At 39.1% G+C, this 15459-nt stretch overlaps 4 protein-coding genes across 19 annotated transcripts; 3 read left to right on the plus strand and 1 right to left on the minus strand.

Moving 5' to 3' along the window:
* Window positions 1-50: 50 nt before the first annotated feature.
* LOC105691249 (TWiK family of potassium channels protein 7) lies at window positions 51-4261 on the plus strand. 3 transcript variants are annotated; one of them, XM_048655439.1, is made up of 6 exons: window positions 51-617; window positions 1406-1537; window positions 1644-1848; window positions 2412-2624; window positions 2693-2842; window positions 3351-4261. In XM_048655439.1, the coding sequence occupies exons 1-6, from the start codon at window positions 360-362 to the stop codon at window positions 3755-3757; spliced, it is 1365 nt and encodes a 454-aa protein (XP_048511396.1). In that variant the 5' UTR covers window positions 51-359; the 3' UTR covers window positions 3758-4261. The 3 variants fall into 3 exon arrangements, with proteins under 3 accessions (XP_048511396.1, XP_048511397.1, XP_012265016.2); XM_048655440.1 differs by having other exon boundaries at window positions 53-617; window positions 1472-1537; window positions 3348-4261; XM_012409593.3 differs by having other exon boundaries at window positions 56-617; window positions 3348-4261.
* A 189-nt stretch (window positions 4262-4450) lies between these two features.
* Window positions 4451-7637, plus strand: LOC105691261 (lipid storage droplets surface-binding protein 1-like). Of its 13 annotated transcripts, none has more exons than XM_048655443.1 (3): window positions 4454-4647; window positions 5234-5320; window positions 6989-7637. In XM_048655443.1, exons 2-3 carry the CDS (start codon window positions 5234-5236, stop codon window positions 7514-7516), a joined length of 615 nt encoding a protein of 204 aa, XP_048511400.1. In that variant the 5' UTR covers window positions 4454-4647; the 3' UTR covers window positions 7517-7637. The 13 variants fall into 13 exon arrangements, with proteins under 13 accessions (XP_048511401.1, XP_048511400.1, XP_048511408.1 ...); XM_048655447.1 differs by having other exon boundaries at window positions 4458-4647; window positions 5234-5330; XM_048655442.1 differs by lacking the exon at window positions 4454-4647 and adding an exon at window positions 5008-5157.
* A 206-nt stretch (window positions 7638-7843) lies between these two features.
* On the plus strand, window positions 7844-13298 carry LOC105691259. 2 transcript variants are annotated; one of them, XM_012409601.3, is made up of 4 exons: window positions 7844-8411; window positions 9032-9283; window positions 9447-9599; window positions 9712-13298. In XM_012409601.3, exons 1-4 carry the CDS (start codon window positions 8280-8282, stop codon window positions 12163-12165), a joined length of 2991 nt encoding a protein of 996 aa, XP_012265024.2. In that variant the 5' UTR covers window positions 7844-8279; the 3' UTR covers window positions 12166-13298. The 2 variants fall into 2 exon arrangements, with proteins under 2 accessions (XP_012265024.2, XP_048511395.1); XM_048655438.1 differs by lacking the exon at window positions 7844-8411 and adding an exon at window positions 8560-8683.
* LOC105691225 (tetratricopeptide repeat protein 29-like) lies at window positions 13059-15407 on the minus strand. The gene is made up of 8 exons (XM_048655350.1): window positions 15142-15407; window positions 14684-14907; window positions 14422-14610; window positions 14057-14351; window positions 13863-14025; window positions 13578-13815; window positions 13283-13468; window positions 13059-13165 (listed from the first exon to the last, which is right to left on the minus strand). The coding sequence occupies exons 1-8, from the start codon at window positions 15345-15347 to the stop codon at window positions 13059-13061; spliced, it is 1608 nt and encodes a 535-aa protein (XP_048511307.1). The 5' UTR covers window positions 15348-15407.
* Window positions 15408-15459: the final 52 nt, after the last annotated feature.

Genomic DNA, 15459 nt, shown 5'->3' on the forward strand with positions numbered 1-15459 from the left:
CCTCATCGTTTACTGAATCGCCGAACGGACAAAGATAGTTTCCTGAAATATTCCCTGCGTTATGAATTTGCTCCAGTTGTGTTGCAACAGTTCGCCTGATATTATCTCCCCGAATAGAATTCCAAATTCCTCTCAATTGATTAAGATCTATCTATGAATATCTGATGTCAAGAAAATGTTGTTCTCATTGTATGGCTTGCGATAAAGCTACGAAAAACTTCTTCTGACTAAGGATATGTGACCCTGGTGAAGATCATTCATCGGTCCTAATCGAACGTATATAATTATTCCAATACCTAATGCCCTGATATTCAAAAGAGCACCTGCAGTATCAGGAATATTTTCCATAACCAGTGGCCATGACCATTTCTGAAAAGACAAAATTGACTCGTGAGTGCCACGAAGCAGCCCGCGACCCCGAAGAACTCGAGGATCCAGAGGATCCGCTACAGGTCCAGGAAAAACGTTGCGCAAAAACGGGCGAAAGCGAGAATGGGAAAATCAGTTCCATGAGAAGTCGACATTTCAAAGTAGAAACTTTGCAGAAATTGAAGTCAGTGGCTGGGCATGTGGGGCTGTTATTGATGCTGATGGTCTATACCGCCGTAGGCGGAGTGGTGAGTTTTTCTTGTCTAAATATTAAGGATCAAGAGGTCCTTACTCTAATTGTGAAGTATACAATTAGTACTATGCTGACTTTCATTTTCCATCGTTAAGTTCTTCTTCTATTCGTTATAATTTCGTTCTTTGAACTTGTTCGTGCAGCGTTTTTTTGAATGATTCCACCTTGCAAACAGTTGGCACTTACAATGAGTTTGTTTGACCCATATATCTTCAATCGTCTTACGAAGAACGTCCGCCTCCGAAGAGTTATTTTTGTGTTAAACTAACATCATGGAAAACCAATATTCTACTCTACGTACAGTATTTTTTTTCTTGTCGATCCGTCAAACCAAAAAAAAATGGGAGCATTTTTTGATTTTTTGAGTTTTCAACTTTTTTGTTTTTGGAGGTAATCGAATTTTTCCAACGGGAATTTTCATTGCCACTGTATATACAGATAACTCGCTGCCAGCTTTTTTTACATTTCCGCGCTATTCTTCATTATCATGAAATCCGACCGCTAATTACCCAGCCGCTTTTGATTGACTCGTTGAGAGGTAGTCCTATCTTGCTTCAGTTAATCCACAATAGCTGAACCAAACAAATCGTTCGCTCTCAATAATGAACGGAGCAGTGCGAGTTCGTCGTCGTGAATGAACTCTAGTCGTACTCTGTATGCTAAATATAGCGAAAACTGATCGTACGAAATCCGATCCACTTTGATTTTCCGTTTGATAATACGGTAGATTTCTCATCGACGCAAAGTTAAGCACAATCGAATTACCATTTGCGTATCTGGTAGGTTTTTCGTGAGCTTGAACTCCCTGCAGAGCTTTCTCGAATTACAAATCTTCGTTCTGCGCTCCAGACACAGCGACGTCATTTCGTTGGAACCATTACGAACAACACAGACGTCTCGAATCTAGCCACCCTTGTGAGTATAATGATGTTTGAGTTGTTCTAATGGTGGGTGTATTAAATTATTGCCTACAAAGCAGAGACTCAACAACCATGAATCTTTTCTTCGTAAATAATCGCAGGTCAGTTTGGAACTCGAAGCTTATGAAATAGTTGTTCAGGAGGCTGCTCAGGCCGGACTTTTGGTCACTCTTACGGCCGAAAGTACCCGGAAGAATCATCCCGTTCATCAAAATACAGACGGGACGACGAGTCTGCCGATTACAAATGAAAGGTGGAGTGTCCTCCAGGCTGTTTTCTTCGCGAGCACCGTACTCACGACGATCGGTGGGTCTATAAATCACCATACTGGTTGACTTTAATTGTGTCGTATTGTGAAGTACAAATTTGCGAATGATAAATTAATCCCCTATCTTCATTGTGTAATATTCATGCGGCTTAACATATTACGTTAAAAAATTTGCTAAGCAGACGGAAGCCAAGCAAATGAAACGTGAAAAGAAAATGATGCATCTCGTGCTGAAGGTCTGAAAAAGACGTAGCTAATATCTCGGTAACAAAGAGGGGAAATATTTCAATTAACTAGCTACCACCACGAATGCAGCGTGGATTTACACGTTGCGCTGTGCTTCCTTTGTAATGTTTCACTCGTTGGTTTGCAGTATAGGTATATCTACGCCCGAATCTATACCCAAATCCCCAGCTTTGATTAGCCCTTTATATCGGCTATTATAATTGTTCACGCGAGCATACATTTGTGCATCTTGCATCGTTATCATTTTTATCATATGCTTCTCTATTTTATACATATAAGTATTCTATTCATAACAGTTTTCAATTAATCGAAACGAAGATTATTTATCGTAAACTTCTGGACTCCTGCACTGTAGGTTACGGGAACGTCGTTCCGACAACTTTTGGAGGTCGGATGTTCTGCATTTTCTTCGCCCTTATTGGTATCCCGTTAACATTAACAGTTATCGCAGATTGGGGACGGATTTTTGCTGGGGCGTTATATCAGGTCGCTGAAAGAATTAAACCGCGACTTCCGGTAGCAGCGTCAACGTGCATGCCGACAAATATGACCGGAAGACGATCTCTGGGCAAGTTATCCTATTCGTGAAAAATTCTAAAACTTAATCGTCACTTCATGAGTTCTTCTTGACTGCAGGAGCTATCGCTGCTGTGATGTTCCTCTTCTTGTACATTTCGTGCGGAGCTGTTATGTTCATGTTGTGGGAGGAGGACTGGGGCTTTTTTGAAGGATTTTACTTTTGCTTTGTTACGATGACAACCATCGGCTTCGGCGATCTAGTACCCAGTGAGTATAAATATCTGTGTTCGAATATCTGCAGCGCTTTTTAAAAATATGATAAGTAACGGCCACGTTCTTGAGCCTCATTCATCACGTCGATCGCATATACCACATCCCACATAAACGTGACCGCAGTGCGTGTCGATCGCGTGTCGGAGTATCGAAAAGCCGATTGACGCAATCAGCGGAGCGCAACACGATTGATCTTTATATAGATTACCTTCGCACCGTAATATCCTAATAGTATATATGTATGTATATGAAACATCGCTTCGTAGACTTATCAGAGATTGCACTGGATTATTTTGACTCAAATAATCGTTATGAGGTATACGGGAACCATTTTTTTACCGTAATACCAGGAGATAGGTCGTAAATTAAATTGCCCTTCGCCGTGTTTATCAAAAAATAATAGCATTAGGAAGTAGCGAAGTAACTCCGGCGAGTTATATCATGTAATGTATCCACGGTAAAACGTGCTGCGATTTTATAATATAGTTTCAATGTTTAGAAGAGCCGAAATACATGCTTCTCTGTACGTTGTACATCCTGGTCGGCCTCGCTCTAACGAGTACTATAATAGAATTGGTGAGACGACAATACGCCCAGTCTTGGAAGCAGCTTCAAGCCCTTAGCGGTCCTCTGGCTGATGCCCTGAGAAAGTTGGGCGAACATGCCGGCGGCGATATGTCCGCGTTTCAGAACGACCTCCGCAGGGTTTTAACCGTCGTTTCTATGCCACGAATGAGACGCGGGGGTGGACAGGGTGCAATCACCGAAGGAAGTAATAGTGCGATGAGACAACGCGAATGGGAAGAAGCCGTCGAAGCTGTTCTCCGGGATATCACATCCACGGGACCGCCCCCGCAAATGCCGAACAAATCTATTGTTCAAATCGTCATCTACGAGTCCAGCGTCTGATTTCAAATCTACGTTACTCGATTCGAGTTCGGAATATAGATGTTCGAAGTGAACTGCGGATCAACCTTTAGCAGGATATTGATCGTTGTATCCATGATGTAGATAATGCATATAAAATATTGTTGCTCTCTTCGTGATAATTATCATGGAATAATTAATCACTATCGCAGCCGACCGAACCAAATCTTTACTCAAACCCATATGGGGTTCAATATATCGATGCATGATATGCGTGGTTTTGCGAATTTTTTCAACAGAACTTCTGCAGAGTCTATTTTTCACTTCCGCTATCTAAATAATCATTTTTATACCGCTCAGATTCCTCCAATGTTTGTATCAGAAACTCCCGTTAAGAAGATTTAAAATATCACAGCGACCCACTAAAACGTTCCGAATCAGATGTACCGATTCGTTCCTCGAATCACTTCCATGAAAATCGAAATTCAGTTTTTCAAAAGAATCACGAAAACGTTCTGGCTATCAAATAAAGGATTAGTATATCAATCTGTTATCTGTTTCTTTACAACCTCTACCTGGTAAAAATTATTTTTCAACGCCTGCAGAGATAAGGGCTATTCGATGTGGAAGGGTCAACGCATAGACTATTCGACCGACTATCGCTTCAGAGAAAAATAAATATAGATGACAAGCGAATAGCAAGTCGATCATCTTAGAAATCGTTCTTTCGCTGTCATCAAGAACAAACGTCACGCGTAAATTTATCAGCCCTGTCATTCAATGATATGCTTGTCGGGGTGTGGAGATACGTGAGCTTTAGACTTACAAAATTTTTTTTATCACGTCAATTTCGATCTTCTAATGAGCTGTCAGCTGCCGGCGAGCAGTCAAGGAATTTTGCGATCTCCACCCTGTCACCCTGTGCCTAACAGGTCAGTATTTTTGGGAATTCGCTGGTCTCGATTGAATATACCGCAGAATGCATGTGGACGCGGTTTACGCTCGCATGTACTCACCCGAAGACGCGAATAGTTTGAGTGGCAGTAAGGTCAAGGATTTAAACCACTGATGAAGGAGACATGCTCTACTGTAGCTCGATGAAATTCAGTTAGATCGGCTATGATCCGGTACGACGAAAAAAACGTAATATCGTTTATTCAATTTGGGATAGTAATGGTATCGCTGTAGACTATTTCCAACGCCGGAAACACCGTAGATCAATATTATAGTTGCAATGTAGAGCTCGGTGTAGAGTACAATGCCAAATATTCAAGATCTAATTTTATTTTTGAATTGCAACTGGCTCCGCGTCTTTGCAACGCAGTAGTTATACTTGTTGAGCTAAGTATAGAGTTTCAGGTTCAATAATAAGATTTCTTGTTAACGCTCGCGCGGCTCCGTTTATCATTTGCTGCAGCGATAAAGATACCCGTGTATTTCTGGTTGGTGTTCTCTATTAATTTTTCATTCGCAAGGATGGTCTAATACACGGTGTGAATTATCTGTTTTTTTTCAAAGATGACTGGAAACGCTGAGAAACCTGAGACAAGCTCTAACGTAATCCAGAAGTCAACCGCGTTCAGCATTGTGTATATTGCCTACGGGGTGCGTTAGGGTGGGTTGGAAAAAAGTTTGTTTTTTATTTTCTTAGCATGGGGTCGGTTGTGATTGTTTTTTACTCGTTCACTGTTCAAAATTTTTTTCCTATTATTTTTGTAATTCAAGTATAAAATCAAAAAATGACATGCTCTTTTTTTTACTTAGAATTGAAGTTGAGTAAAAAACAATCACAATAGACAATTTTTAGATGTTTCCCTTAATTTTTGACCGAAAAAAACAATTTTATTGCTGAAAGTACCCCACTTGATTAATTATTTATTCAAAAAACGAGTGGGCTACCTCAAAATATCAAGTAAAAAATTTTCCACCTAATGATTACTCGATCGATTGCATGAGTGGATTATTTTGGCTTTCAGATTTGGATTCCTGAGCTGATTATACGTGAGATTACCCTTGAAAAGCCAAAAACAAAAATCGATTTTTGGGCCAAAAGTAAAGTAGTTTGGAAATTGATTGTATTACACTTTTCTGACGTATTTTGACCTCAGGAATCCGAATCTGAAAGAAAAATTGATCTATCTCTAAAATTGACCGAGTTATCGCCAATTTTCAGCTTTTGGGGGTCAAAAATAAAAAATTCATTTTTTCGTCTATCTTAGTGTAATTTGAGCTCAGGAATCCGAATTCAGAAGAAAAATTGATCTATCTTGAAAAATGACCGAGTTATCCCCATTTTTTCGCATTTTTTGGCATAAATTTGAGGATATCTCAAAGGGAAAAAATCGTAGCTCAATTTGGACAACGGATTCTTGTTCCTGAGGTCAAAATACATAAGAAAAGTGCCATACGATCATTTTGAAAAAATAAAAATTTTTGGCCAAAATTTGAAAAAATCGTAAGGGGTACCCCTTGGAAAAATCTCAAATTTTAGCCAAAAATTTTTATTTTTTCAAAATGATCGTATGGCACTTTTCTTATGTATTTTGACCTCAGGAACACGAATCCGTTGAGAAAATTGAGCTACGATTTTTTCCCTTCGAGATATCCTCAAATTTATGCCAAAAAATGCGAAAAAATGGGGATAACTCGGTCATTTTTCAAGATAGATCAATTTTTCTTCCGGATTCGGATTCCTGAGCTCAAATTACAAAAAGATACACTAAAAAATGAATTTTTTATTTTTGACCCCCAAAAGCTGAAAATTGGCGATAACTCGGTCAATTTTAGAGATAGATCATTTTTTCTTTCAGAATCGGATTCCTGAGGTCAAAATACGTCAGAAAAGTGTAATACAATCAATTTTCAAACTACTTTACTTTTGGCCCAAAAATCGATTTTTGTTTTTGGCTTTTCAAGGGTAATCTCACGTATAATCAGCTCAGGAATCCAAATCTGAAAGCCAAAATCATCCACTCATGCAATCGATCGAGTAATCATTAGGTGGAAAATTTTTTACTTGATATTTTGAGGTAGCCCACTCGTTTTTTGAATATATAATTAATCAAGTGGGGTACTTTCAGCAATAAAATTGTTTTTTTCGGTCAAAAATCATAGGAAAAATCTCAAAATTGTCGATTGCCTAAACACCATGTATTGAGTATCTTCGAGGACAGATATTTTTCCAATCGCAATGAGATCACACCAAAAGGCATGCGATTTTCACATATCAGTGGCTAACATTTGCATATTATTTTTTAAAGCTCTCGTTTTCAGGAAGTGAGTACCATGCGTGGTGTAAAAGGCCAACCTGCACCTTACGGCAGAGACAGTTCCGGCGAGGCCGATGTTGATAAATCTGGTAAAGAGTACGAGTGCATCGGCCGAATTGCAAAGATCCCTTCTTTCGAATCCAGAAGCATGATGATGTCAAATTTATATTCGAGCGTTAAACAATCGCATGAGATTGCCCAGACAATGTTTGATAACGTGGCAGAGGGTTTTTCCAAAAGTGCCGAAGTTATGAGTCCTGTAACTGCTAAAATCGGGGAAACTCTTGAAGGTCCTTTAAGAGCAATCGATAACGTTGTTTGTACGGGGCTTGACTTTCTCGAAGAGAATATACCTTCGGTAAAATTGCCACCAGAACAGATGTACGAGTGTTCTAAGGATTACGTGAACAGTTACATCTTAGAACCCGTAGTACGGTGCACTCTTGCGCACTTAGAAAACTTCAGGGATATGATCTTGCAATACTCCAACTCCGGCGCAAAAACTAATGCGGAGAATAAAACAGACGATTAATATAAAACTAGATATGTTGCTGAAAATTAGGAGATGATCACGCATTGACGAGGGTCAAAGTGTACGTTTTCGTTGTACTTTTTATTTGTATCGAATTTTCAATATAGAATTTTTATATTCAGTCATCTGTACATAAGATTGTATGGTTGTAAGGTAATAACTTGATTCATGAAGAAGAGCCTTTTTTTTAAACCTTATCGCAATCATTATTCATTTGCTTGCATCAAGGTGCGTATAGTGATTTGAAAAGCGTTCTTCATTCAGCGATTCGAATTTTGTAACGCCCTCTACGAAATTTTCGCGGTAAAAGTCGGTGTATGGAGCCGGGGCATTGGATGCAGTTGTGTTCACCATCTCAGTTCTTCGCGTTGAGCATTGTTGATAACGGTTGACCGGGTCTTCATGGCTTCTCGTGCCGGTGTATTATCAATCTAAAATGATTACTTTTTATATCGTGAGTGGTTCGTGGTCGAAAGTGATTGTGTAAAGTAACATCGTAGAACCTATATAAAGAACTGGCATAGTACCGAAGTAAAATTGAATTCCTTTTCTAATTTGCGTTCAGATCATGTGTGCGGTACATACGGATATGCATGATTGTTTTGCCGCGTAATTTAGCGTTGTGAAAAAAAGGGGGAAAAGGTGAGGAATGGAATGCGTTGGGATAGCGTAAGATACACCAGCTTAATTGCTTCCCTCAACTACTGAAAGCACCTAAAACGCTAGGATTTAACCGCGTATATGTTTTTATTCATTTCGCATTATGACAGACACCGATTACTGTTGTATATGCGCAAGCGACGAGGGAGTTTTCTTGGATATATTTACTGCAACTGGTCGCCAGTTAGGAAACAGATCCTTCACCAGGGAATTTGAAAAGTGCCTCTCTTTTAAGGTACGCCCACCCTTTGCTACGTTTCACCAGATTCCCTACAATAAGCTGAAAAAAAAGTACAACCTATTCTCATATTCTGCACGAATCGAATTATCACACACTCGAAGCCAAACACTAGACATACCTGAGTTCGTTGTATGTACATACGTATGTACATACTAACAATACATACAATATCAGTGCAACCAAGCCATTAATGCACAAATCGCTGTTGTTATTAATTTTCGTGGAATTTATCAACTTCTAAACAACTTGTGTCACATGAAGACCAGGTACAACAAACAATATTGAGATATTTTCTCAATTTCACCGTTAAAGTTTCACTTGATTAGATTGAATATTTAATAAATTAGTTCTTGCTTAACCTCTTACTTCGTCACCTCCTTGCTGGATTTTTGAATTGATCGTTTCTCTTCATTCCTGCTACATAATTTGACAATGGAATACATTGCCTCGTTCTAGATAACTCCCTCAGCAAACTCATGCATTAACTTTCCTTTTGTCAGATGTGCATACTATGCTAGATCATAGCTGTGGCATCAGACTGTTCGTAATCATTCGTCATACTGACTGAGTTAAATAAGATATCTATGCTTTGAAAGAACGAAATTTTTATTTAGGTCAACAGAGATGAAGCCCTATCATCAAAGATTTGTCATAAATGTGCCATTGAATTAGGAGAATGTTATCGGTTTGTTGAACAGCACCATAGAGCACATGACAAAGTAACAAAGCTGAAGAAAGAATTTTCCAAGAAATGTTGCTGTTTGTGCTATTCCGCTTCTCCCAAAGAGTATCTCTTTCCACTAGCCAGAGACTTTCATTCAACGATTGATCTTCTTCAAAAGATACGTGAATGTTTTCATGAACAGGTGAGATCTAAATTTGACATTGTCTGGTCACAGTTTATGCATTTGTGCCTTTGTTATAAGTATACTCTGTAATACAAAACCACAATTCTTTGACATGAATCTCAAGGTGAAACCATCATCTACAATGCATAATTATAATATGTTTTTGTATCACTTTTCACAGATTAGCAAAAAAGAAGCCAAAAAAAGATCAGTATGTCTTCTATGCCTCTATCATTTGGATATGCTATATGATCTAAGGATACTTGCTCACTGTGTTGCATCCAAATTGCAGCAAATTACAGAGAGAAAATCCGGAGTGGAGAATCTACCAAAGGTATGTATCATATGCATATATATAGGTCCGCATATAGTTTGAATTTGAAAATGTTGTGTAGTTCAATTCTTTCTACTCGAGCACTAATTCAACTTTTTCAATTGGATTCTAGACAGAAACATTTGTAGTCAGTCGCAAAACAACTTGCCTCTACAAAACAAAGGTTGAATTTCCTGAATCTCCTTCTGATACGGATAGTGTAGACAGAACAATGGCTTGCCGAAGACTTCGCTCTAAGGAAATGAGTGACCAGAAGCCTTCTGTAGAATCAAAGCTCCGTAAATGTGGGCAGTGTCATAGTTCAATTGAAGCTGGGATTGATATGTTCCGATTGTATACGACAGGCAAAATCGTGTGTAAATTGTGCTGGATAACAACAGATCCATTTACAGCAGATGAAACTACGAAGCGCAAGCAAGTGGCTCAAAGGAAACCCAAGGGCACTAAGTTGTGCGCAGTGTTTCTAAAAGATGTTCTACAACATCCGGGGATTCCAAAAACTGATAAAGCTCATAGAATTACAAGTGTTCGCAAAGGCATAATTTACATTTCTAGCAGTTCGGAAAATGAGGAAGAATCTAACATTGAAAAAGCAGAAACTAATGCACCTATGCGGTTACGTGGAAAAAAAAATACATCCTATAATAAGTCAAACACAAATTTAAAAAAACAATTGAAACGGAGTCATGAGAATCTGAACAGTATCTGTGGACCCAACCAAAAAAAGATAAAAATTAATAATTCAAACATTGCTGAAACTCCAGTTCCAAGACGAAGTGCTCGCAATCAAGGCTTCGATTCAGATAATGAGATTGCAAAACGCAAGGAAAAAAATGTTCCGAACGGAAAACACAAAATGGCAAGTGAGGTAAAAAGTTTTAAGCAGTCCGAGACTAGTATCGATTCTGGGGACCAGCGTGCGATGTCAATTACTAAACACCGAAAGCGAGGGAGTTCTGCTGGTACGTCTAAGAGTGTGGATCATTTTTCAGACAGTGGTAGAGAGCAGAGAAAAATACGTCAGGTCCGCAACAAAGTTCCGTTGATTTCACAACGCAAAGTGACTGACAAAGTAAAAACACAAAAACGCATGGCGCCGAAAGTTATAACTAGCATTGATTTAAAACAGCAGAAAACGAGTGCACGGTTGAAGAACTTAGGTGTCAAATCTATAACCAAAAGCTCATCAGCCAAAACATTAGCGTCCTCTAAGGACGCTAAGAAATTAATTATTCCGCCAGTTAATTATCCTTCTAACACAAAATCGTACAAATGCAAAATGTGCAATACGGTATACAAAAATAAAATTATTGGAATGAAGCACGAATTGACACACTTCAAGGGTGTCGAAATTAAAATAGAAAAGTTGCAACGCGATCAGCATTTTCGGGTGCCTAATGAATATTCCCCAGCAAGTAGCATCATTCAAGAGTCCACTTTGGCGGAAGAAATAAATTTGCATCCTGATGTACCGTCTACAGATATTCGTAGCGAGCCTCATGCGGATCAAAACAACGAATTACAAACTCTAAAAAGTACTCCACAATCTAAAAAATCTGTAGAGGTACAGGGGGAGGTGGAATCTGTCGATTTCGACCCTATTCAAAAAACAGATGTCAATACCAGCCCATCGAAGGAATCCTTTGAAGATCAACCGGTTTCAGATGATATCGTTTTAATGACAAATGCATCAACAAACGGACCTGCGGATAAACTTGTGTCACAAGAACCTTCTGGAATCGTCAGTCAAGAAAAAATTGAAAAGTCGCCGGATGAGAAGAAACACACAGACACCGAACCTGAGTCGACAAGTGAATCAAACTCCATTGCCGTCAATGATAATGTGCAAGTTTTGAATGAAACTAATGACCGAAATACTGATGAAGCTGATGAGCCTGTTGGTGATATCGAAGATGAAAATCTGATGTCTCAAAGTAATGAAGCAGAGGCAGTAGTAGTCCAGTCTGCAGAAAATACTAGAACTGATGGAGATTCTGGTGACGAATTAGAAAGTGATACAGATATTCGAATTGTGGATACAGAAAGTTCAACAGAAGATAGTGGTGAGCGATTGGAAAAGCAGCAGATCACAGCAGACGCAAATGACTTTTTCACACCAATTATCACGGATTCTGTAGTTGAAGAACCAACTGAAGAGCCGATGGAAATCAGTGAGGATAAGGAAATTTCTGAAGAAATATCAAGTACAAATGGAACCTCGCAAACTAGTTCAGACGTCAATCTCATTTCAACAACCAAGTTTAATGTGGAAAAGACTGACGAGGTACCAAAAAATGGAGAATTGCACTCCGAAGCAACAAAGTTAAACAATACTCCTGAATCCTTGATATTTGCGGTGAAAGCAGTAGATCAGGACAAGTCAACATCTGTAGTTACCGAAATATTACAAGAAGTCATCGACCTTGCGACCGCTGAGGTTCAAAAAAGAGCAGAGAACAATATAATTGCTATTCCTGAAACTTTGGAGAACATTTCAAAAGAAATAACAGCTATGGCCGGCAAATCCGCGGACATAGAGACGTCTTGCGGCAATTTTGGTACATAAGAAGAGATCTTGATATTCCGAACGTGGAACATTTGGAGTAAATTCACACTTCCCGATAATATCTTTGCTGACCGCTGTTGGTCTGGAATCTAACTCGTAGGATGTCCTTGCTGACGGTTAGAATCATCCAATTTACCAAAATTTTTAATTGTCAGTTGTTCAAAAGGAGATAGAAGGTATGGTAAAAAAATGTTTCGAAAACTTCGGTCCGAGCGATCCAATAATGAGTGCAATAAGTGCTAACGAATCGATGTATGCACGATAAAGACTTTACTCGAACTCTCGGGATCGGAATCCGATACGTCAGGTATTTGTTTCAATTCTAAATTTATACATTCGTATTTCTCAATATAATTTCATAACCGATCGAGTCAGCACAGAGTTGTGCCGCAAAAATGGAGAGGTAAGTAAATGGCAGTGTACTAACATTATCCAGAATACCATATTATGCATCAAAAGATGCTAGGTAATACCGATCATACATGCAAACTACTATTCAGATTAGCGCATGATTATATCATCGGAGATTGTTGACGATACAATGAAACGTTAAATTTGTGAGAGATTCATATATATTGGCAATAATGTTTTGTTTCTAAATTTTTCCCATCTCATTTATGCTTCAATGCGACACCATACTCACCTGTAATATATAACTATCTATTTTTAGTTAAAAATAAGAAAGCAGTACGAGTATGTGTATAAATATAAATACTAATATTGATTAAATACCTTTTACTTCAACGTGTGAAATATTTCTATTGTGTGGTAGTGAATATAAGTTTCCAGCTGCGAGCAGAGTCATTCGTTTACTCATTATTAGTTATTTGTTCTTTTACCATCATAGTTCAATTTGCCTGGCAATTCTCCTCATATCATTGCAAAAAAACGTTTTAGTTTTCTCTCATATAATCCGGATTGACAGTAGTATCGTAGGCTACGAAATCCTCAGAGAGAACTCTAATGATCGGTGCCAGGCTTTGAATAATTTCGCTTCTATCTGACGTAGACTTTGTATTTATGTCATTATCACAGGACTGGCTTTCGGATACGCTGAATTCGCCAGAATTGTCTCCTGCAACTACTACTTTCTTATTTTATTTTAACGACTATAATAAAACTTTATTACTTGATATTTTTTTCATTACGGCATTACCTTCCCCAGTCATCTCGTTTGCATATTTTTTCGCCAGCCAAAATGGCGTTCGATCATTTTTCCAAGCGCAGAGCCTCAGGGTAGCAGATTCATCGTTATTTCCACATTTGAGCAACTGCTCTATATATTGATCTATATATTCTTGCCCTGTAATAAAAATACCATGTCTAGTAGAACTGGCCAGCTGCTGACAAAAAAAAAAACTGCAAAGCTGATGACCAATACGTTGAAATCACAAAACGCAAACATCACCGACCCTTCGAAACAGCCGCAAAGCAGCGAGCTTGATGAGCTTCGGCTGATTGTCCCAAATCATTATAAAGCGAGAATGTAAACTCCAGATGTGCCGTAGCCTGTGGAAGGTAGTTTCGGCTAAGGAGATGTTTCCCTATAAGATAGTGGGCCTGTGCTAGTTTAGAGGGTATTCGGAACCGCGAAGCAGTTTCTCGAAACAGCTCTAATTGTTCCATGGTGTTCGCCACGTCGCCCAACTCCTGTTAGTTTTATACGTATATCTTTTGGTATATGGTCAGAATTTTGCGAGTGAATAGCATTTGAAAACCTTGTAGGTAGAGGCCAGTTCCATGTGCGCGTTGCATATTCCTTCGTAGTCGAGCATTTTTCTGGAGAGGTTTAGATATTTAATAAAATTTTGTAAGGCCAGCTTGGCCTCTTTTGCCTGAAGGTAACTTCTTCCCAGTTCACAAGTCGCATCAGTAATATACTCGTCGTGACCAGCTTAACAAAGAGTTTATAGAACAATGATAAAGTCGATCATGTACATATCGTCTAATCATCTTACAGTCCATAGCATGCTTCAACGCTTTTTGGCAGGCCTTGACCGCGATGTTTGCATTATCTTTATGCCCCTTTCTGGCCAACGACAAGAATACGCGATACAAAAGTGCGCAACATTCCCTGAAGAGACTGTTTTGCTTGATGCCAAGTATCTTTGATGCATTCCAAGCTTTGTCATGAGACGCCTCACGAGACTCCTCCAAATATTTCAAAGATCCGTCCGCGTCTTTCACTGTTCCAAAATCCAACGGCATTCAGACAATCGTTCAAAATATGTCAAAGTAAATATTAAATTCGCTTACTTTCGTTCAAAAGAAACCGTCCATACAGGTATTTTATGGTCGTTACGGTTTGGCTATCGTCTTTGATTGATTCGGCAACGGTCAGAGCGCTCCGGAAGAGTTGCTCCGCAATCCACCACCATTCCCAGGTTTTTTCTTGAAAGTATAACGCCGTCTCTAGTAGAGCATTCGCCTGAGCAGCCCGTTCATCTGCCGTATAATCAAGACTTATGCATTCTAGTTTCGTTTGATTATAGACTTTTCATATTCCCGAAGAAGTCACCGTTCAGCATTGCTCTGTTTGCTTCAGCTAAACCGAATTTTAAACGATCGACAAAGTCGCTGCGGTCTTTGAGCCAAGGGTTGGTCCAAATCACGGTACCGGGACCAGCCTGATTTCGCAATTCTTCGTCGAGGGTAATAAGCATCTTTATATATCGTGCTGCGTCGTCATATCCAGCTTCTTCCAGTTCCAATCCGACAACTTCGTGATGTGGAATGCGATACCTTGAGCATGATCAATAAACCTGGTGAATTGCGTAATCATTGTATGAAGAATTCATCATATTTTTGAATGAAATCCAGGGGTTGAACTGAAGATGACGGATGTAATTAATCCAGTAGTTCTCTCTATAACAATAAAACTGACGCGTTCCAGCCGCAATAAAGGTCAGTGAACAAAATATAAAGTTGTTGCTCAATGTCCATTCGAGGAAAAGATACTGCATATGTCTAGCTCACCTTCTGACGTCCTCTGCCGAAAGTACTGGTAGCAAGGACTTCCATGTCGCTTTAACTTTTTTAAGTTCTGTCGGCAATGCCTTAGCTAGAGTCTTTACTCTACGCAATGCTTCAGGGACGTTGGAACTATTGGATTCGTTAGATTCTCGCACTGTATCTCCGAATACCTGACAGGGATTCCAAGACGGTGCGAAAGTATGAGACATGAAATTTTTTGGGACGTTTACCGATAGTTTGTGAATGCTTTACAGTTTGACAGTATGAAATTGCTACGCGAAACAAGTGATCCACGCATGATACATGATGGATTAATTTATG

Source organism: Athalia rosae, chromosome 5, assembly GCF_917208135.1.
Source record: "Athalia rosae chromosome 5, iyAthRosa1.1, whole genome shotgun sequence".
NCBI lineage: Eukaryota > Metazoa > Arthropoda > Insecta > Hymenoptera > Athaliidae > Athalia > Athalia rosae.